This window comes from Loxodonta africana, chromosome 8, assembly GCF_030014295.1.
Source record: "Loxodonta africana isolate mLoxAfr1 chromosome 8, mLoxAfr1.hap2, whole genome shotgun sequence".
In the NCBI taxonomy this organism is placed as follows: domain Eukaryota; kingdom Metazoa; phylum Chordata; class Mammalia; order Proboscidea; family Elephantidae; genus Loxodonta; species Loxodonta africana.
This window is the reverse complement of record NC_087349.1, coordinates 48,456,289-48,480,728: the sequence shown is the minus strand read 5'-3', so window position 1 is coordinate 48,480,728 and position 24,440 is coordinate 48,456,289. Positions and strand designations below refer to the sequence as shown.

Below are 24,440 nucleotides of genomic sequence, written 5' to 3'. Positions count from 1 at the left end.
TACAACCCTGACTCATACCTTTCCTAATTTTAAACCACATAGTTTCAAGTTGTTCTGTTTGAATGGCTGCCTCTTGGTCTATGTGCAGGTTCCACATGAGAATAATTCAGTGTTCTGAAATTCCCCTTCTTTGAAGTGTTATCCATAACTGTTATAATCCACACAGTTGAATGTCTTTGCAGTTCAACTGGAAGACATCAATGTTTGTGTCCATTCCAAAGAAAGTTGATCAAACAGAATACAGAAGCTATTGAGCAGTATCATTAATATCACACTCAAGTAAAATTTTGCTAAAAATAATTCAGAAATGGTTGTAGCCCTACATTGACAGGGAATTGCCAGAAATTCAAGCTGGATTCAGAAGAGAATGTATAACAAGGGATAGCATTGCTGGTGTCCCAAGAATCTTAGCTAAAAGCAGAGAATACCAGAAGGATATTTACCTGTGTGTTATTGAATATGCAAAGGCATCCAACTGTGTGGATCATAAAGAACAAGTCTGTCTTGGAAGAGGTACAGCCAGAGTGCCCCTTGGAAGCAAGAATGACAAGACTTTGTCTCACATACTTTGGATATGTTATTAGAAGGGACCAGTCCCTGGAGAAGGGCATCATGCTTCCTAAGGTAGAGGGTCATCGGAAAAGGGGAAAACTCTTGATGAGATGGATTGACACAGTGGATGCAACGATGGGCCCAAACATAGTAATGATTGTGAGGATGGCACAGGACTGGGCAGTTTTTTGTTTTGCTGTAGGGTTGCTGTGAGCTGGAATTGACTCAACAGCACAGAACACACACACACGATAAATCTTAAATATAATTATTTTTAAATATCAAATTAATCTTTGATAGATCTAAAGTATTGATTTTCTTAACTATAGCCCAGTTTATTTTTCAGTATATTATAATGATAGAGTAAAAATTTTTCTGTTGGGAAAGGAAAAAAAAAAACCTAAATTATTTTCAACTTAGTTGCTCTAACAAATTCATGGGATGATTAGTCAGATGCAACATGAGAAAGAGGAGTCAAGGAAGTCAGGAAAAGTAACAGGTTTTTTAAACTCACAGTTTCTAGAGACAGGGAGACACAGCACACCATGACACAAGGCCACATAGGGGGTTTACCTGGGGACAAAATAACAAGCTAGAGTTGCAGGAGAGGGTTTATCTATGGCAAGTAGGGTGGGCATAGCTAGGTTGAGTGGGCTTCCTGAAAATTGGGCATTTTGAATAATTCTGCAGGCTAAGTGGGGATAGGAGCTGTTCCTAGTTATTGTGTACCTGGCCCTGGGTCAATTACGATAGGTACATAATGGTCCATGAGTGCGAGAACCTGACAAGGGGAGTGGTCAGAGAGTGAATTTAGCTCTTTAAGAAGGGGAACAGAAAATCGTATTCACTTGTCTCTAGTTAAAAATATCTGCACATATTTTACAGGACAGAGAAATCTCTTTGCAGTGATTTATAAAGAGTAAAAGCACTAACATTTCTGTAATTTTTCTTTTAACTTTTTATATCACCCTACCTATGTAAGTCTATAGTAACTTTGAACAATTGAAAAGTATGTTAGCCATGCAGTGACAGACTATGATGCTTCAATATTCGTTCAGGTGTAACATGCATCTTTTGCCATAATACACACTTCATGCTAAATGAAGAATAAATTTAAGAATGCATGCAAAGCAGTGAACACAGAACTGGCCAATAGTTTTTATCTCAGTGAATGTTATCTGTTTTATTATTATGTCAGTAGATATTTTAGAGACTCGTAAGAGCAACTTCAAATAATATACCTTTTAAATGGGTACATAAGTATCTTCAGGACAGAGTCAAATTACATACTTAAAATATTTTTCCATGTTCTTTATTAAAAAACTTTATTATTTTAGGAGGCATTGTTGATAAGGATCTTCGTCACTACCTCAACTTACGGTTTCAGAAGGGTTCTGTGGACCACGAACTTCAGCAAATCATCCGTGATAACCTCTACCTCCGCACGGTGCCATGTGAGTACAATGGTGGTACTATTTTCTTTGTAAGCTCATAGATAATATTCAGCTGTATATCCATGATTTAAAAGTTAAATGGCATTGATTTTTATGGTGGACCTTTGGGAGAGATAATTGATTTGAAATATGGAAGTTTTACATGTAAGCACTTAAAACTGCGGTTGGGTGGTTTATGGTGAAGTCATAGTCAGAAGACTTGCAATTTTCCAGATGTAAAACCTAATTTGTTTCTCCAACTGGTATTGAGAAATATGAATTCTAGTCCAGTCTGGTTGTGATTCAGAATGAATCACAATGAGGGTAGAATTCCACATCAGGATTCAGGAGAATGTAAATTCAATGTATTAGATGGAACAACTAGTTTGTAAATAGAAGCTATACAGTTATCTCTGAACTCATCTGTAGTTTGCAGCAGTGTGGTCAAGTGAGAAGAAAATTTTGCATTGAAAAGTAAAGTGAAGTTGTTCTGTAATTCTTAGGAAATGGTAATGTTGACTGAGTGTTGGGGCAAATTTCCTAATACGCCATAGGTAAATCTCTGCACAGTCACTGACTATGAGCAGGTGCTCCTTCAAAAGAAATTTGCAAAATGATAAAATTCACAAGCCAAACTCTCAGCCTTGTCCCAGCTTATTGGAAAATTCTCCTCTGTTACCTTTAGGACAAATCAAGGACTTTTCAACCCAGGTCCTAGGTCTTACATGGGTATCAAAATCTGTTATTTTCCAGGTAGAGTCCATGAACTCCAGAGATACTCTCCATTCTCTGGTCTTGGGTGTTGTGTGTGCTCAATTTGTTTTTGCTCTAAACTTTAATAAACTCAAAGCTATGTACTCTGGAAAATTGATATTAAAGAATGAAAAACTTGTTTAGGTCAAATGGAACGACTAAGCAAAAAAAAAAAAAATTTTTTTTTTCTAAATTTGAACCACCTGAACTATGTAAAAGGTACAAAACATGAAAGATTATTCTGAAATACTGCAAACACACAGAAACTTAAAGAGGGTCACTTCACCACTCAGTCCTTTTCACCTACACTGATTTCAGGAGGGATGATCTCTTATCATTGTTAGCACTGAATGTTCACCAAAACAAAAATACCAGGGCACCACTAACCACTATTCCTAAATGGGAGTGCTTGATGACTGACATCTTGTCAGTCAAAATGATATCTCTGTCAGTAAGTGTTAGTTAAGTGAACAGACTTTTGGACTTTTGCTTTAAAACTAGAAGTTGAGAAAAGTGCATTCTCAAACTTGTAAGTTTGACATCAGAGTGATGGGCAGAGGAAGATGGATTAAACTAAGTCACTGAACTATTTATAAGGTAACGGGTGGACACATTTTCAAAGCTGTAATGTTGTCAGTACAGCCATGTGAATTTATCTTTTGTGACATGAAAGAAAGGAGATCTGAAATACTGAATAAAGAATCCAGGCACTTTATTATGTTTAAAAGCTGAGGGAAATAGATAAGAGGCTGACATTGAGGAATACTTGTAGTCCTTGCTAAGGCGATGACATAAATAAAAAAGGCTTAATTAAATATGAAGATAATAGAAGTAAATTTTGCATTAGTTAATTAATGTCTTAAATAAGTCATCTCTCTCTAAAGCACCAAAGGAGGACTATGAAGGAAAAATAAATATCAGGGTAAAATAACTAGGCTTAGATGAGTAAACAGAAAGAATGTGGAGATGTGATTTCAGTACAAGGTCATAAAATCAATTAGAAAGCCTTGAATAGCTCCTAGATAGGAGATGATTAGAAACTCAATGAATCTGAATATTATAACATAACAATTATTCTTTGAATTAGCCAGCACTTCTAATAGCCAATTACAATAACACCATTCACTAACAATGTCTTTTAAGTCGGCATAAAAGTGAAAACAAACATATGTGAGATAGAAATGATTCTGATGGGGGTGTTTTATATTATCTATAATCGCTTCTATACCGATGAATTGGACCTGGGCCATCCACTGTCTTCACTCGATGTATCTTTTAATGAAATGTTCAGACATTTTCAGTAAGAGATATGTCAGCAAGGTGAAAAATCTTGCCTTTGCTTAGAACCTTGCATGTACATCTGGCTCATCTCTTGGCTAGGAGTGTGGAGTCACATTTGCCTTGTATTTTCCTGTGTCAAAAAATTCTCATTGCTTTTTACGAATCCAGCACCATGAAACGAAAGTACTGAAGAACATGTCACTGCTTGTATAAATGAATATGTTAATATGCATACACTCACACTCACTAGAAATGGCAGTAGGGATAGATTTAACCTCATTAAAACAAAATTGTAGTCAACTTATAACTTGTAAGTTTGGATTAACTTTTTAAAAGATAGAAGACCAAGCTGACTAATTCTCATTACTACCAGCACATCACCTCACCATCAACAGCTACAATTAGGAGCAAAGGAGCAAAACCAAGAGCTAGACTTTCTTGGTGCCTGGTGATTAAGAGAGAGTCCTGGGCCTAGGGCCCCAGACCAATGCACATATGCACACACACGCACATACTCTGCCAAATTCAGCTTGGCTTCTGTAGTCTTGTCTGAAGGAAGCCTTTGCCTGGCTGCAGGCTGGTTTATGAGCTAAACATGGGAGGGATGTGGTTAAAGTTACCACTGGACCTTAACTACAGATAATACAAAAATCCACCAATGTGCCCCTCCCCATCCCATAAACAAGGGTTTATATTTAGAATTTTCATCCTATTTTCCCAAAACATTGTCTCAGAACCTAACACATCAAACATTTTAAAAAGCTGTACCACTAAGCAGGGGTGGCAGAACTAGCTCCTCAGTCACTGAGGAAGGAATTGTTGGACACACACATACACACACACACACAGGGCTCTGTTGTGATTACTTCATCATTCTTTCAAATTGGATTATGGAGGAAAGATTCTTAGGAACTGACTCGTGTTATTTTTTGCAGAGCATAAACCAGTCCCATGACTCACATCCATTGAAGATCAAAATTAGTAACTAAATCTGTATATTTTAGTTGCTAATTGTACAATGTGTAAAGAGAAAATAAAGGTTTAAGAGGGTTATGGTATCCCAAAGTGATAGTTTTTGTTTGTTTTGTTTTATTTTGATGTAGTAAGACTGTGAATGAATCTTTCTACTCTTTGATTTCAGGCCATATAGGATTTTTATGTAATTGAACTTCAGGAGAAATGAGTAAATGATGATGAGACAAAGCTGTTGTAATCTGGAATGTGATAAAGACTAACTGGGAAGAATTTACACAGATAAAAGACTCCAAAACACTTAGAACATCCATCATATGGGATTTCAGTTACTCTGATAGTATACAAAAGACAGTTTCAGAAGCACTAAGTTAGAATGCATCTATTTAAAGATTAGACAGGATTGCTTCATCATAGCATGTTAAGTGGACAAAGTTAAGGCAATGTGCGTTACCTGTTGGGTAATATAAATTCAAAAGTACATGAGGAAAGGTAATGGAATTAACACATAAAAACATAGGGTTAATTTGGAAAAATTTAAAGAGTAAAAATGGAGTTTATTTAGGTTTTAGTATCCTACTGAGCACAATGATTACACACATTTAACTCTTCAGTCCAATCAAGCACAATTAAACTAACTCCGATTCTTAAATATGAGAAAAAAGTAATCTCTGCTATTTATTGGTAAAATTATAGTTTCTTCTATCCTTAATATTTATTAGAAATACAAATTAATTTTTGAGATAGGTATAAGCACATAAATTCTAGACACTTTGTCACATTATACCAGACGATGTGGGAAAGAACTTCAATGACCCATTTTTTAAAGTTTCAAAATGAAATGGAAGGTCATTAAAATTAAACTTGTCTCCCAACAGTATATTTTGTCATTTGGTAAGGTGGTTTTATTGGGAAATAATTTAAATTTATTTGAAGCCAAAAAAAAAAAAAAAGTGTATACTGAGTAAAAAACAAAAATCAATAAAACTGAAGGTCTAAAACTATTCCATAAAAAGAGCATAAAATGAAAAATATAGATTTAAGACATGAAAGAAATTATTTTTATGGACGAGCTGACTGAGGTGTAACTCACAAGAATGCGCCTACATATTTAAGCACTTTTTTTTTTTTAAGTTAGTATAACTAAGCTGTGTTAAAAAAAAAAAAGTATTGTCAAGGATAAAATCATAAGATTTCTAATACATTTAAAAATGTTTTCTGATAGTTATGCTAAATTATCTCTAAGAGAGAAGCAGATAAAAGGCTATTTAAAAGTTATAGGGTACTGCCTTCTGTTTGGAAGAACAGTTACCGACACACCAGAGGTATGGCCAGTCAAGGAGGCAACATCCCCTTCTCCTGATTGTATAATCCTATATGGGAATATCGTCAGCCATATGATCAGCCACTTTTGGGATAGGATGTTGACCACACAGCTATTAAAAAGTGTGCAGTTAGGACAGGGCTTTCTAGTATACTACTTAGCAAAAAACAAACCCATTGCCGTTGAATTAATTCTGACTTCTAGGGACCCTATAAGACAGAGTAAAACTGCCCTATAGAGTTTCCAAGTAGTGGCTAGTGAATTCAAGCTGCCGACCTCTTGGTTAGCAGCCAAATATTTAACCACTGTGCCATGTGGGCCCCAGTATAATACTTAGGGAAAAATAATTTTAATCTTGAATGAACATGAGTACTTTTAAAGCTTGTAAAGATATGTGTAAGTGTACAGCAGAGCAATATATTTTTGTGGACATTAATTATTTAACTGAATCTTTCGAATTTCTTGTAATTTAGTCAAGGAAGACCAGTTTCAAGCATGTGTTAAGATAGTGACATCAAACTATGGATTAGATTACCCTCCCCCAAAAAAAGAAAAATCATGAATGAAATGAGATTCTCTGAGTTAAAGGTGATCAACAACATTAACTACCTCAGAATATTTTTAAGCAATGTAGACTGTGAGCTGGAACGGTAGGTTGAGTTATGGGTAGGCTTATGCAAGCATAGAACTAGGGACATGGGATCCAAGAGAACTGTAAACCAGTGGAGCCCTGGTGGCACAGTGGATAAGAGTTCTGCTGATAACCCACAGGTTGGCAGTTTGAACCCACCAGCTGCTTCTTCGAAATCCTATGGGGCAATTCTACTCTGTCCTACAGGGTTACTGTGAGTTGGTATAGACTTGAGGGCAACAGGTTTTTTTTTAATTGCAACAACTATGCAATGTATTTCACTTTTGACCTATATCTTATTGCTTCAAATGTTTTAGAAATTTAGAATGTGAATCATGTTCTTTTACAATTATTTCAGGATCAAGTTGCTAGATTTTTGTTATTTTCAATGAATTTTATTTTTTTTAAATAGGCTAATTATATTTGGTGTTGTGTTGAGAGTGAAAGGGACAATAAATATGGTTATTAATTAGCATTGTGGGTGAAAATAGAATGATGTCTATAAACAGATGAAACTAAATTTCTTGAGAGATTTATAAACTGCCTTGGAAGGTCAGACCAAAAGAAAAAAATAAAAAGCTTTTGAGCAGTAGCAAATCCTTGAAAGAATTGTACTCATTCCCTCATTCAGATTTATGTCTAGTATACTTATTAAAAAATATCTTGTTACTTTACAGAAAGCTGGATTGTGTTTACCCTCCCCACTTTCACTGAGAATAATAGTATGGTCCAATTTCATGTCATATATGTGAAAGTACAATAGATTTTGTACTCTTTTCATTGAACAAAATGGATGCATCTCTCCTGGCCAGGTAGTAGCATTCATTGGTTTGGTTGAAATGGCTTCAAAATATTGCTTAAAATGGAGTCAAAAAGCATTGAAGTGATTGTATTGCTTTATCCTTTTGATACCACAGAGCACTTGTTCTAGAATAAAGGAACATTTTTGAATACCAACAGTGAACAACCTTTCTGATCTTCCCAACCACATAAGATTTCCTTTGCCCTAACTTGATCACCTTTTCCTGTTCTTGTGACCCAATCTCTCCCTTAGTTTTTACCTTTTTGTTCTTATTTTCCTCTTTATAAAAGGGAGGCTCTCCACAGGGAATCTGAGTTTGTGGACAACAGACAGAGTGGGCAAGTAGAATGTTCACCCCTTAGTTTCAGTGGTCTCAGCAGCTGGTTCAAGGAAGAAGTAGAGGTAGGTCCCGAAGCCATTTTCTGCCTTCAAAAAATCCAGCCATCAATTTCAATGGAAATTATGACACTTGCCAGGAACCCCAGAACCTGCTTCTCGCAGGCTTCAGAAGTGTAGTCCTTTAGATATAAGAAGGTCGACATATCTGCGTTTTACCTCACTGCACCCTTTCGGTAAAGAATTACGACTTTGTCAGGTTCAAGCCTACCCATGTACCCAAAGCCTGCTTACTAGTAGCTGGGTCATTTGATGATTATATAACTGAGGGAAAGCAGCAGGCAAATGGCAATTGATGTTTAATATTGTAGGTTTGTAGTAGGCTAATCAATTTCTGACTCAAATGACCCTGATAAAAAGAACAACACAAAAAGGAATACTAATTGAAGTTACTGATATTCTAATGCACTAGTCAAATATACGCACACATTGCAGTTTAGCGTTGTGAGATAGGGTAAGTAGTAACAACCTTTGCCTTTATTTATTTGGCAATATGGCACTATGGAAAGAGCACTTATCCAAAAATTAGAAGCCATTGATCTGAACCAGACTCTGCCACTAACCAGCTATAAGACTTTGGCAATGGGCTTAACCTCTTTAGGACTCAGGAAAGGAAATAAAATGAACTCTAATGTTTCTTCCTTTTCTAAAAGTCTGTGGTTCTCTGATTCTCCTGGCTTTTTTTTTTTTTTATCATTATTCAAATCAGTTCGTCAAATTGGGTTAAATTATTCTGAGTATGGGAATGCCCTTGATATTGAGCAGGTGTAAACAGCTTATGGAAACTGACGATATATCAAACATAGCAGACAGTTTAGGGAAGAATAAAGAGTTGGGTTTAAATTAAGTGCAGTTCTGGATAAAACCAGCCATGTGTGTACTTTCAGATTTTTCTATGAATGTCAAGTTAAGGATGCAATCATAACTCTGATGTTCCTTGAAATCTGCCTTCACTATTCATGAAACTCTGAAATATGGTCCAGTCTCAGTAAGTGGATGGGAAAATAAACATAATGAGAAATACAAAGCTTTTAAAATTGCTCTCCTCCTTGGGAATGTGTAATGTGTTGATATATGACATAAAGACTTCTGAAGCATGAGGTGTATTGTTATGAAAATGTGATTGTAATCTTTATGATAGGATGTTTAACATGAAATATAGTGTCTTCTAGTGTTGAACTTTAATAAATGTCACTTATGCAAGTGAATAGAACTGGGTGGAAGCCCAACTAGATCTAGTAATGGCAGGCTAAGTCAGTGCTCAGTGCACTCAAGGTCTTGACAGCACAGGAAAAAAATTTAGGAAAATCAGTGTGGTTTCTCATACCAGGTGATTAAAAAGTAAGACTGATGTAGGATTGGCATTCATTTCAATTAAAAAATACACATAGGTGCTGCCTTTCTTCAGGCAAATCAGAAGTTTAGAATTGGGTGAATTTCCAGTTAGTCCCCCAGTTTCTATTTCAAGCTCTGTTACCTTTCCTGTTACAGGATATCTTACAGGAAATTCCTTGTTATGCACACAAAATCAACAAGTATCAGCACAAGCTCTGTTGGAATGAAGCTAGTGTTTCTCTTGCTGCTCAGTAAAAACCACTTGTATGCATAAATGACAATTCCTTAACTGTCCTTCAAAGACAAGAATGAAGTAGAGAACTAAGGCCATTCTGTGTGTATTTGTCCTCTCCAATTTCTAGTGGGAATTCTTATTCCTCTTCTCTTCTTGTTAGACTCTCATGAAAACAGTGCAGATCAGTAAAGGACCTGCATATTTGGAGGAAAACTAAGATTCATGCCCTGAATCCAACTCATCTTCGTATTCCCAAGGGGAGAATGGTTGGTGTGCTTCTAGCTAGCACCAGCTCTAGCTATCATACCACATGAACATCAACAAAAACAGTACTTTAAATAGTAAAAAAAAAAAAAAAAATTTTTTTTTTTTTTTTTTAAATAGTAGCCACCATTTACTTAGCACTTCCTATGTGGCATAGTGGTTAAGAGCTCAGCTGCTAACCAAAAGGTGGCAGTTCAAATCCACCAGCTACTCCTTCAAAATCCTGTGGGGCAGTTCTACTGTGTCCTATAGGGTCACTGTGAGTCAGAACTGACTTGATGGTACCTAACAACAACAAAAATGTGTTAGAAATGATTTTCATACATTATAGAATCCTACAGCATCCCAGTAAGGTCAGTGTTATTGCCTTCCATTGAAGACATTAAGGACTAGAGGTTAAAGTAACTGGCCTGGCACCATGTAATAAGTCAGTGGAAGGGCAGAGATTCTGCCCCAGGTGGGTATGACTCCCTGCCCATACTTTGTTCATGAAAAGAGTTCTTCAGTGGAAGCTCTGGGAGTCAGATGCCCTGTGAGCATACTTTCAAAGAGGTTCAGAGTTGCTCCTGGGGTAGAAAAGGAGGAAAAGCAATGAACTCTGTAGACTGATAGAGTATCTGATGAACAGGAATAGAAAATAGAGAAAAAACATTTTTTATGAGCAGAGCTATACAAAAATTCCCACAATTAAAAGAAAAAAAAATGAATAATTATCAGGGAACTTTTTCAAGTAAAAGCCTCTAAAGATTGGTTACCTTCCAGTCAGTTCTTTTCATCTTGACATGAGCTTCTTGATTGGCTATTAATCAATCAAGTTCCACGTTGTATTCTCTTTAGCACATCACTGCCAGCAATATTGAAATATAAAGTATCTAAGGATAGATAAAGAAAATCTGTGATTAATACTAAACATTTTATTCTAATATTTACCTTGGTATAGGAAGAGACATCAAATATGCAAAGGAGTCTACATTATCTAAAAATTTGTTTTCTGAGCTTTGCTTGTAAAAACTTATTTGACTATAGTAATAAACATACACATCAAAAAAGAAAGGGCCAAAATCAAAGCATTAACCCTACAACTCAAACAAGTAGAAAGAGAGCAGCAGAAGAAGCTCACAGTTACCAGAAGAAATAAAATAATAAAGAGTAGAACAGAAATAAATTACATAGAAAACAGAAAAACAATAGAAACAATCAATGAGACCAGAAGTTGGTTCTTTGAAAGGATCAACAAAATTGACAAACCACTGGCCAAACTGACAAAAGAGAAGCAGCAGAAGCAGCAAATACTATGAATAAGAAATGAGATGGGTGGCATTAAAATAGAGCCAACTGAAATAAAAGAATTATAACAGAACACTATGAAAAATTGTACCCCAACAAATTTGAAAACCAAGAGGAAATGGGCAAATTTCTTGAAACACACTACCAACCTAAATTACCACAAACTGAGGTAGAAAAACTGAATAGACCTATAACAAAAGAAGAGATTGACGAGGTAATAAAAACAAAACTCCCAACAAAAAAATGACCTGTCCCAGATGGCTTCACTGAAGAATTCTACCAAACATTCAGAGAAGAGCTCACACCAATACCACTCAAACTGTTTTAGAGTATAGAAAAGTAAGGAATACTCCAAATTCACTCTATGAGGGCAGCAAAACCCTGATACCAAAATCAGGCAAAGAAACCATAAAAAAAAAAAATTATAATCCAAATCTCTCAAAAATACAGACACAAACATTTTCAACAAAATGCTAGCCAATAGTATTCAACAACACGTTAAAAAAATAATACATCACAACCAAGTGGGATTCATACCAAGTATGCAAGGATGGTTCAGCATTAGAATATCAAATAACATAATCCACCACATAAATAAAACAGAAGAGTCACATGATAATCTCAATCAGTGCTGAAAAGGCATTTGATAAAGCCTAACACCCATTCCTGATGAAAACTCTCAGCAAAATAGGAATAGATGGAAAATTCCTCAACGTAATAAAGGGCATTTATGCAAAACCAACAGCCAACCTTCTCAATGGAGAGAGACTGAAAGCATTCCCCTTAAAACAGGAACCAGACAAGGATGCCCTTTATCGCCACTCTTATTCAACATTATGCTGGAAGTTCTATCTAGAGCAATAAGGCAAGAAAAAGAAATAAAGGGCATTTAAGATGGTAAGGAAGAAGTAAAATTATCCCTATTTGCAAATTATGTGACCCTATATTTTATACATAGAAATGCAATGGAGATACATAGAAAACCCCAAAGATTCCACAAGAAAGCTACTAGAACTAACAAAAGGATTCAGCTAAGTAGCAGAATACAAGATCAACATGAAAAATCTTTTGGATTCTTTACACCAACAAAGAGAACTTCCAAAAGGATATCAGGAAAACAATACCATTTACAACAGCCCCCCAAAGATAAAATACTTAGGAATAAATCTAACCAGGGACATAAAAGACCTATACAAAGAAAACTACAAAACACTACTGCAAGGAATAAAAAGACACCTACATAAATGGAAAAACATGCCATGCTTATGGATAAGTAGACTCAACATTGTGAAAATGTCAATACTACCCAAAGTGATGTACAGATATCATGCAGTCCCATCCAAATTCCAACAGCATTCTTTAACGAGATGGAGAAACTAAACACCAACTTTATATGGAAAGGAAGGAAGCCCTGGATAAGTAAAGCATTATTGAAGAAGAAGAACAAAGTAGGAGGCCTCACACTATCTGATTTCAAAACCTACCATATAGCCATGGTAGTCAAAACAGCCTGGTACTGGTACAATATAAGACACATAAAGTAATGAAACAGAATTGAGAACCAAGATGTAAATCCATCCACCTGTGGACAGCTGATCTTTGACAAAGGACCAAGTTTAATTAAATGGGGAAAAGACAGTCTCTTTAATAAATGGTGCTGGCAGAACTGAATGTTCATTTGTAAAAAAATGAAAACAGGATCAATACCTCACAACAAACACAAAAACTAGCTCACAATGGATCAAAGACCAAATATAAAACCTAAAGCTATGAGGATCATGGAAGAAAAAATAGGGACAATGCCATAGGCACTAATACATGACATAGATATAATACCAAACATAAATAAAAAGGTACAAACAACAGAAGATGAGCTGGATAAATGGGACCTCCTAAAAATTAAATACTTATGCTTATCAAAAGGCTTCCCCAAAAGAGTAAAAAGAGAACATAAAGACTGAGAAAAAAAAAATTGACTACAACATAACCGACAAGGATCTAATCTCTAAAACGTATAGAAGACTTCAACACCTCAACATCAAAAAGGCAAACAATCCATTTAAAAAATGGGTAAAGGATATGAACGGACACTTCACCAAAGAAGACATTCAGGTGACTAACCAACACATGAAGAAAGGCTTATGATATTAGCCATTAGACATGTAAATCAAAACTACAATGAGATACCAACTCACCTCAACATTACTGGCACTAAACACTAATGAGAAAAAAAAAAAAAAAACAGAAAGTAACAAATGTTGGAGAGGTTGTAGGGAGACTGGAGCTCTTATATACTACTGTTAGGAATGGAAAATGGTACAACCACTATGGAAAACAGTTTGGCACTCCCTGAAAAAGGTAGAAATTGAAATACTATATGACCCAACGATCCTACTCCTAGGTATATACTCGTTGCCATCAAGCCGATTCTGACTCAAAGCGACCGTATAGGACAGAGTAGTACTGCCCCATAAGGTTTCCAAGGAGCAGCTGGTGGATTTGAACTGCTGACCTTTTGGTTAGCAACCAAGCTCTTAACTACTGCACCACCAGGGCTCACCTAGGTATATATAAAAAAAAAAAGGTATATACCATAAAGAAATTAGAGCCATGACACAAATAACATATACACACCCATGTTCATTGCAGCATTATTCACCATAGCAAAAAGATGGAAACAACCTAAGTGCCCATCAATAGATGAATGGATTAACAAACTGTGGTACATACACACAATGGAATGCTACTGGATGGTAAAGAATAATGACAAATCCACAAAACATCTCATGATATGGATGAATTTGGAGGATATTATGCTGAGTGAGATAAGTAAGTCACAAAAGGACAAATATTATATGAGAAACAAGAAAAGATTTACACACAGAAAAAAAAAATTCTTCAGTCGTTACCAGGAGTGGGAGGGGTAGGGAGGGAAAACTACTAAATACGCAGAAAACGTGTTAATATTGGTGAAGGAAGAGGCAATACACAATATGGGGGAAGTCAGCAAAACATGACCAAAACAAAGGAGGACGCTGAGAGGAACACAAAAACAAAGGACAACAAAGGTAATTACTATAGCATAGACAATCCTGTAACAATAGTATTAACAAATAATAATTTACAAATGGGTACATAGGTAGATAGGTATGCCAAGAGATGTAGGAGGGTGTAAGGGAACACACCCACCTGTGGATATAGGTTTGGTGGTGGATAATTCTACATACGTAACTGTAGATGCTGCTTATATATTAATATAGATAATACAGCACCCAAGGGCCATAGTTAGGTCAACTTCTTAGACATAACCAAACACCTCGTGGGGGAAGTTCCTAGGCTCGAAGGCAGACTGTATATTCAGGGGACATCTATGTCAACTGACACAACATAGTTTATAAAGTCAAAGTTCTGCATCCTACTTTGCTGAGTGGTGCCTGGTGTCTTGAAAGCTTGCAAACGGCCATCTAATATACAACTACTGGTCTTTTATCATCTGGAGCAAAGGAGAGTGAAGAAAGAAACCTAAGACTCAAGGGAGCAATTAGTCCAAAGGACTAATGGACCACATGAACCACAGCCTACACAACCCTGAGACCAGAAGAACTAGATGGTGCCCAGCTACCTAACTACAGACTGCTCTGACTGGAATCACAAGAGAGGGTCCAGGATAGAGGGGGAGAAAAATTGTAGAACAAAAAATCACATTCACAAAAAAGACCATACTTATTGGTCTTACAGAGACTAGAGAAACTCCTGAGACTACGGACCTAAGACACCCTTCTGAACTGGAACTGAAGCCATTCCTGGAGACCACCTTCCAGCCAAACCATAGACAAGCCCATAAAATAAACAATAATACCGAGAGGAATATGCGCCTTAGAACAATCAATTATACAAGATCAAAAGGGCAAAATTTGCCCAAAAGCAAAGATAAGAAAGCTGGAAAAAGTAGAAAATCAGAAGGAAAGGAAAATGAGGAACCTAAGGCAGAAATGGGAAGAGTGTTGATACATGGTGGGGAATGAAACCCATTGTCATGGATTGAGTTGTGTCCCCCTAAAATATGTGTATCAATTTGGCTGGGCCATGATTCCCAGTATTCTGTGATTGTCTACCATTTTTTCATTTGATGTGATTTTCCTATGTGTTGTTAATTGTATCACTATGATGTTAATGAGATGGATTAGAGGCAGTTATATTGATGAGATCTCCAAGATTAGGTTGTGTCTTCAGCCAATCTCTTTTGAGATATAAAAGGAAGAAGAGAGCAGAGAGACATGGGGACCTCATACCACCAAGAAAGCAGTGTCAGGAGCAGAGCGTGTCCTTTGGACTCAGGGTTGCTGCTTGGAGAAGCTCCCAGACCACGGGAAGTTTGATGACAAGCACCTTCCTCCAGAGCCAACAGAGAGAGAAAGCCTTCCCCTGGAGCTGGAACCCTGAATTCGGACTTCTAACCTCCTAGACTGTGAGAGAATAAACCTCTTTGTTAAAACCATCCACTTGTGGTATTTCTGTTAGAGCAGTACTAGATAAATAAGACACCCATGTCATGGAACACTTTATGTACAAAGTGTCAAAAGGGAAACTAATTTGCTCTGTAAACTTCCACCTAATGCATGATAAAAATTACAAAAAAAAAAAAAAGAGAAAACTTATCTGATTTCAGCTTTACTAGACTTTCTTTCTGTCTTTCATATTATGAATTCAAATGTAAGTATATAAATCTAAAATTCTAACTATATAAAACTCTATAAACAGGTATTTATGAAAATCCCCGGTTCTTCACCTTGGCATTTCAGAAAAGTATTTCTTTTGCAAAAAAGGGTGTGGATGGCAGAAGATAGAGTGGGAAGGATTGGATTAATATTTACTAAACAACTATAAGGAGCCCTGGTGGCACAGCAGTTAAGCACTTAGCTGCTAACCGAAAGGTCAGCAGTTTGAATTCACCAGCTGTTCCTTGGAAGAGAGATGTGGCAGTCTCCTTCCATAAAGATGTACAACCTTGGAAACTCTATGTGGCAGTTCTACCCTGTGCTATAGGTTCGCTGTGGGTCAGAATTGACTCGATGGCAATGGATTTAATTGGCAAACATCTATATGCAAGTGGTATTGTTGTTGTTGCTTTGTACAATCCCCTGAGAAATGTTTTGTGATTCCCATTTTGCGGACCAGGAAGCTTAGGCATGGAAAGGTTAAGACCTCTGCCCCAAACCACACAGCTAATGAGTACATAAGGAAGAATTCAAGTCTAGTTCTATCTGATCCCAAAACCCATTTCTTGGTTTTATCATATTAGTTCTCTAGGTACTATAGCTCTGATTTCCCTGACTGTTCAGCACACATTTTGGGAGACTCCAGAGCATTGAAAACTGCTTTAATGTGTATCTACAGTTATTATCTAGTGTTTCCATAAAAGCATTAAAAATCATAAATATAGATAGTCAATTATTTCAGATCTCACACTTGTCCCTGAAGCAGCTATGTGTGATGCATCTGGATCCCCACTAATTTTTCTACAAAGGCTCCAAAGAAGCCTAAGTCTGTACTGATTGATGCAGTTCAACAATGGCAGGCCCTCCTCCTGCCTCCTCCTGCCATCTGAAAGTAACCAAAGTGGAGACAACAAGGCTGTTTATTTCAGAGTTCTTGACATTTTCATGGGAAAAAATGGCCCTTCCCCTGCTGAAGAGAAGCACCAGTTCCATCTCAGCGTCACTGGCTCTCTACTGACTCAGCTGTCACTTGTGGCCCAGAGACTGACAGCTCCTCAGATCCCCAAAACTTTTGACAAGCTCACTTTGGGCAGGGTGCAATGGTGACACAGTTGAAATATCTCATTTGATCCATTCACCAGACACACACAAAACTGAGATGTGCACAGGAGCCATTCCAGCTCACAGGTCCTCCCTGGCTGCTGAGTAAAATGTTCCAATTCTGGCTTAAGGGGGCCAGGTTAATAGGCATAGTGATATCTGGTGTCCACTGAGTAATGTAAACCACCAAGGAGCCAATGAGTGGGTAGCCAAACTTAACTTCTGCCAAGCTTTCATGCTCGTTTCATTGCTTTCAGTATCAAAGAATTTTATGCTTTTTCTATCCTATAAAACAAAGCAGGATAAATAATGTGTCATTCAGGGCTCTGCCCAAGAAATAAACCCACTCAAGGTATATGAAGCAGTAAGAATTTTAATTTGGGGAATTAGGTGGTTGCAAAACTTCTGGGAGAACTATAGAAAAGGGTTGCAGAATAAATCCTCAAGAATAATACTCAAACAGAACTACTCTATCAGGGTAACTGCTACCTCAGAGACTGACCCACCAGGGCTCCTCTTCAGTCACCAGGAAAAAAAAAAAAATTGTCATTGAGTAGATTCCAATTCATAGTGACCCTGTAGGACAGAGTAGAGCTGCCCCATAGGGTTTCCAAGGAGTGGCTGGTAAATTCAAACTGCTGACCTTTTGGTTAGCAACCAAGCTCCTAACCACCCTGACACCAGGGCTCCAACAGTTACCAAAACTGCCTTTCAAGTCCTAAGGAGCAGGATAATGGACACTAGAGCCCTGCTGTAGAAAATCTCACATCTCTGAGACCTCTTATTATGAAAGAAAATAACACTTTTAAACATTTTATTTTTCAGTTTATTGGGACTAACCAATAGGCAGACAGTATCAGTGTTTTAAGTTTAATTTTTAAAAGATTTCTCTGAATTTTAATTTCCATTTTGATTAATCTATAATCAAGTATTAACAATATAAATAATTGTGAACAGAGCTTTGTGAAAGATTTAGTGTTTTTGATCTTTTTTTTTTTTTTTAAGTAAGATTTTTACTTTTCTATTTATACTCTGGTGAACACACAGCTACTAACCAAAACCTTGCAGGTTCAAGTCTACCCAGAGGCCTCACAGTGTACTTCCAAAAAAATCAGCTGTTGAAAACCCTGTGGAATACAGTTCTACTCTGACACCCATGGGACCACCATGAGTCAGAATCAGCTCCACGGCAATTGTTTTCTTTTACTGGTAACTGGTTATATAAAATCCACTGGAGAAATACATTTTTTCTGTAGAAAATTGGAATACTTCTGTAGAAAATGTATCGCCAGTGTATTCTGGAATTGTTATGCTCTACTTACAGAATGAGGCATTTTAAATGTGTGTAAGAGTCTTTGTTGATTTTTTATTCACAACTTTATTATTAAAAAAGTATGAACGTGACACTAACAAAATTTAGTTCATAATTATATTTCTCACATGAAAAAGCAATTGACAAAAATTACTTTCGGAACATAATTTAAACTTGGAGCTAGAAAAGGAATCTTAATTAAAAGTGAAGAGTTGAATATATTATTTCAAGCACTACAGGAAATTAATTAGTTAGAAAGAAGTAAGATGCTTTCAGTGCTGAGTGACACAACATCTGTGATCAGAGGTCAACACTGGCAGCTTGTTGTAGGCTCCAACATTATTTCTCTGCCTCAAAGTTCACTAAAGAGTCAGGGTATGAGTCTTTTGATAGAATGAAATATGTAAAAAATGCACATATAAGTAAAAAATGAGTAAAAGCAATCTGGAAAACTTGTATTTAAATGAATATGTCGACCTAAGATTAACTTGGGAGAAAAAGATATCTGATTCTCTAGTACAAACATAAAAATTTAAGTTCAGTTATCCTGTAGGCTGGAATTTATTTTCTTTCAGAATATGGTTGTTCATAAAAAGTTATCTTCCAAATTTATCAGTTGAGGAGAAAAAAATGTGATTTTTCATTCAAAGTGTCATTAGCGTACTTAATAACCTATTACATTTAAAAGGATTAGAAATTTATAAACTTTCATGTATTTTATTTTAATTCAGTTACACTAACATTTATTGAGAGCTGTTTTTTTTTTTTTTTTACTATATGCATATGGCCAGCTGGCTGCTGGGTATATTGAATGATTATAAACAAGACCTGTTCTCAAAGGTTTTATCCTTACTACAAGCTGAAAGCTAAGTAATGCATGTATTGTTATTCTCATCTTACAAATGCATAAACAGAATACATACAAATAGCTAAGGTGACATAAATATCCAGTATCACAATTGAGTCTTACAGTCAGTCTTAGGATTTGGGGACATGATTAATTATTAGAATAACCTGAACTAGTTCACCTTTACATAACAATAACAACTAGATTGTTGGGCATAATGATGATATAGACCAGTGAAGACTGAGTACTTAAAATTTTAATTGAGCAGTATGAATTCAGTTTGGGGAACTTTGCTTACCCTGGTCTTATATATTGACCCTTGAGATTTCTTATGAGTTGAGAGAGGAATAAAAAGGGAATAAAAGCAGAGGAAACAAAATATCATGGCAATCTGAAAAGCTGAAGATTTTCTTGGTTTGCCCTTTCGTGGTAGACTCAGTCACAATTCACTAGTTAAGAGCCTACATTTTTGACCCTAGATAAATCTGAAGCCTCTGGAATCACTGAGCAAAACCCTTAAAGTGGAAACAATGGATCCATTGGTTCCTCGTGGGAAATCTAGCAGTAAATAGAGCCTAAAGTAGGTAGGGCTTGTTGTGTTGGTCCACCCCTGTGCGTTCTCCCTGGAAGCCTGGAGCTATAGCAGACACACGGCTTATCAGATTTTGAGTGTTCTCTTGATTATTAAGATGAGGAGAAATGAGGCTCAGCAAGGTTATGTAACTAGGCTAAGTTCATGTAGATTATAATTGACAGTTTAAAGCTAGGTAGTTTGTCACTTAATTAAAATATATATATGTGGGCGGGTCTGTGTGTATACATATGTACACATATATTTATTATATATATAAAACATAACATATATGTGTGTGTATATATATGAATGACATAAAAATATTTCCCCTCAGAGATATAATAGCACATACATAAACAGATAAGGAACAATAATAGCTATTTTTAACTGTGTTCCTATTAAATGCATATGTCATGTCAGTTCATTTTTCACAACACCCATGCAGATGGCTATTATCCACTTGTTATACATTGAAAACTGAAGCCTGGTTTAAGGTTATATTTGGTGGTAAATAATAGAACAGAAATTTTTGGCCTAATTTGGATCTCTCTTCAAATACATCCTTTGATTTATCTATCTCATATCTGTGTGTCTTTCAATCCATAACTGTCTATTACAAAATACATGTCTAAATGCCAAATTTTTTTCGTAATAGTAAGCACTGTAAAAGCCTAGATTACTATGAGCTAAGAGCCCTGTTGGAGCAGTGGTTAAAGCACTCTATTACTAAATGAAAGTTCAGCCTTGTAAACCCTATTGGGAAGTTCTTCTCCATCCTGTAGGGTCACTGTGAGTTGGGATGGACTTGATGGCAACAGGTTTGGTTTTGATTTTTTACTGAGCTTTATAGCAGTCAGGTGGAAAAAGCCTTTTAAGTCAACTTGGGAACAAGGTGGGGTGAATAGTGGCAGGAGTTGGAATAACTTTCCAGTTGAGAAGACCTTTTAAAGCCTTGACATTTGTAATGAGAAAAATAAAGATGGACTTCCTGTGTATCAAGGTAGTCAGAGGTAAGTGATAAGCAGAAAAGGTAAAGACTGCAGAGAGCCTTGAACCTGATTAGAGGAATTTGAACTTTATTTTTACAGCTCTGTAGCATATTTTATATATATATATATATATATATCCCATCTACAATGAGAATGCCTATGTAATGTGACACAGTAAGCTACTTGGGTTTAAATCCCAGCTCTACCATTTTCTAACGAGGTATCCCTCGTGAATTAGTTAGTCTCTCTGTATAAAATGGAAACAAAATAGTATCTCCCTCATGAAATGTTGTAGGGATTAAATGAATTTAGATGATCAGAACAGTGCCTGGCACAGAATAAATGTTCAATAAAACTATTATTATAAAGGTCCTTATGCATGATGATGAGGGAGCTGGCAGTATAGGAAGATGAATCCAATGGTAGTTGTTGCCAGTACTTGGGACTACGGTGAGTTGTGTCCAAGTACTTAGAAAGGGGGAAATAATATTGCCTTCTTTTTAGTTACACTTGGTATCTACACTTACTGAGTGAAAGTATGATAGGCAAAGCCACTTGCAGGATTCAGAATAACCACTTGGCAAACAAAGCTACACTATAAGCAGATTAACACTAATAGCATCTCTAGAGCAGAATTTCTCAAACTTGGCACTATTGACATTTTGAACTGAATAATTCTTTGTTGTGGGGGCTGCCCTGTGCATTGTAGGAGGTTTAGCAGCATCCCTGGCCTCTACCCACTAGATGACAGTTGCACTCCCTGAATTGTGACAACCAAATCATCTCTACACATCACCAAATGACCACACAGCGGGGAAGGGGGGATGAAATCTTCCCATCTCAGAATCACTGCTCTAGAGAAAGAATGTGTCAATATATGCCAAAGAGACCTAGGAAAAGGAAGACCAAGCAGTCAAGGGTTGACAGTGCCCTGCCAAGCACTGCGAGGAACAAAATTTTAGCCGTTGAACTTTAATATTCCTGGTCACAATGGTGGAAATACCCAACCAGGGAGAATAGGCTAGAACCAATGATCAGCCACTGAAGTCCCATGAGAAATGCCAACCCCGCTGTGAGAGGTGTGCTTCAGGTTATCCATTTACGCCATTAAACTTTCGATCCCTGTAGCTTCTCTAGCTCTGACTGCATTTAACTGAAAATTGGTCGGCTTATCTATTTTCTCGTGGTATTCTGCCAGTAGACAGAGAATGAGTTGATTATACAGACTTCTTATATATTGATTAGGGAAACATCTATAAATTCTATTTCCTGTGAGAGTAATTTTTCATTGCAAATTAATATATAATGGTCCCTTGTGTGCATTTCACACAGTGTGTATTTCAGTTGTCATGTGTGTGATCAGTGCTTGACCTTCCTGGGCACTGACCAAAGTGATTCTCCAGACATCCAAAGTTAAGAACTAGATTTTATAATTTGGTTAATTAACTGATAGGCTGTTTGCTGTGATTGTAGCCAGTTTGATCATCCTTAAGTATTCAGTAAAAAATTTAGTCAATGAATGGATGGATGGATGAATGGATGGATGGATGGATGGATGGATGGATGGATGGATGGATGGATGGATGGATGGATGGATGGATGGAGATAAATCTGTTCCATGTCAAGATGTAGTTTTTCTGCTTTCTTCAGAATCATGTAAAAAAATATATATATATATATAGAAAAGAATAGAGTGGAGAAAAAAAATTCAGTGATAAGGGAGGTAATTTCAACTGGTTGAACAAGTGGTTCTGTGGTTGCTATTTGAACCAGTTCAACTTGGAGTGAGTACATATAGACATGTATAAGCTGTAAATAGGGTATACAACAAGTCTTCATGTGTAGTTCAGCCAGATACTTAAGATCATGTGGCCTCCCCATGCATATTCAAAGGCAGAAGGTGTGGGCAAAATATCTACTTGGAATGGCTTAGGTACAAAATCCAGGACACAGGTTGAGGAGGACCTGCTGGCGCAAGTACATGGAAGGGTAAAAGGATACATTCAAAATCAATAACTTGTTAATATTTTTATCCCCAGTCTGGGCTACTGCAAACAATTTTGAATTCATAGCCTGTAATATCTTTGAAAAGCATGCCTTTAGGATTTTCTTTTCCTTCTAGCCCTCTTGTGCTATCGTGTCTTCCATCAACCCTGCAAAATATAATGTTTCATGAACTTCATTCAGCAGCAGTGGCCAAGTAAATCAGAAGTCTTCCCTTGAGAGTCTTGTACTTTTCCTACTAGTGTATAAGACATGGATAATTACAATCCAAAATATTTTTGCAGTAAAAATATGACAGGTGGTTAATCCTTGACTAGCATAATGAAATTCATCTAACAGCCAATTCTTCAGAGTAAAGGTAGTTTTTATTTACAGAAGAGATGAAAGTAACGGCAGAACTGCTATTATTAAGCAATGTAATTAGTGCTGATGTAATTAAGCTGGATGTTTAGTCAATGAAATAAAATATCTTGGGCTCATTTTTCCCCTAGAACAGTCTCCATTCAGATGTCCACACATGCTTATAATGGACATAGTTGGAAATGAAAATACACAGAGCACCTATGCACATGCATTACTACAGAGTTATAACACTATTCTTTTCCTGTTGTTTATTTCAAACTTTGAAATTAAGTCGTTTATATGATTCACCTTGATCTAGATCAATTACTCTGTTATCATCTGTCTACTTAATTATTTTATCTTATTTTTTCTTTTAGTCCCAGTCATGCTTCTCCATGCCTTGGCTTTAACTACCTTGAGGCAGCCTCATAATAGCAATTCTGAGTGAAAATCCTGTGACTACTGAGTGGTGATTACATAATGGTCACTTCATTACAGTCGAGAGATGGTAGAGGTCCATGATAAATAGTTCTTCCAGCAACCACCATGTGAAATATCAACAAGCTGTAGAACTTGGTTTAAGTCTATCCAGCTTCCTCTTACTGCTTCTAGTGAAGCTTACAGAAGATCTATTAAACATTAGATAAATGCAAAATAACAAGGGACTTTAATTAATGGTCTTAATTGCAAGATGAAAAGGAGTGAGCATATTTCCATATATTTTCTCTTTTTGTTCAAAATGAACCCTTCATCTTGTAATAGCTACCTTTTCCACTAGCTTTTGTAGATTTAGCAACTGTATTGCTGGACATGTGCAAATCGTTAAAATTAAGCCCACCTTTTAAAGCAAAAAATAACCAAACTTAATTAGCCAAGTTTTTGTTTAGTTTGGATTTAGTATCTTGGAAATAATCAAGTCTGGGTTGTGGCACAGCTCTGTGTGGAGCTCAAGAGTATAATGTGTTTCTCTGTAGTTTGTAACCTTCTCTGCAGTTAGGTTAGGGCCAAATGCCTAGTCCTGGTCAGTGAATGTGACTGAGGTACCCATAACCTGGCATGGTCTATCCCTCTGCCCTTGCAGCAGTGACCTTAACAGTAACATGTTCTAGATAGTGTACCCATCACAAGAATGGAGGCTGTCTTGACCTACATCAGATTTAAACAAGTAAGACTAAAACTTTGCAATGTTGAGCCATTAAGATTTGGAAGTTCATTTGTTATATCGCAGCATTGTTGTTGTTGTCGTTAGGTGCCATCGAGTTGGCTCCGACTCATAGCAACCTTATGC

The 24,440-nt window shown here is 36.6% G+C and overlaps 1 protein-coding gene across 2 annotated transcripts in view; it reads left to right on the top strand.

Annotated features, from left to right (window-relative positions):
• The window catches only part of MAGI2 (membrane associated guanylate kinase, WW and PDZ domain containing 2), a 1,483,873-nt gene that overhangs the window by 435,280 nt on the left and 1,024,153 nt on the right, over positions 1-24,440 (top strand). For both annotated transcript variants that reach the window (XM_064289914.1, XM_003407180.4), the window contains exon 2: positions 1,890-2,006. In XM_064289914.1, coding sequence (XP_064145984.1) covers positions 1,890-2,006 — 117 coding nt within the window. The remainder of the gene's footprint in view (positions 1-1,889; positions 2,007-24,440) is intronic.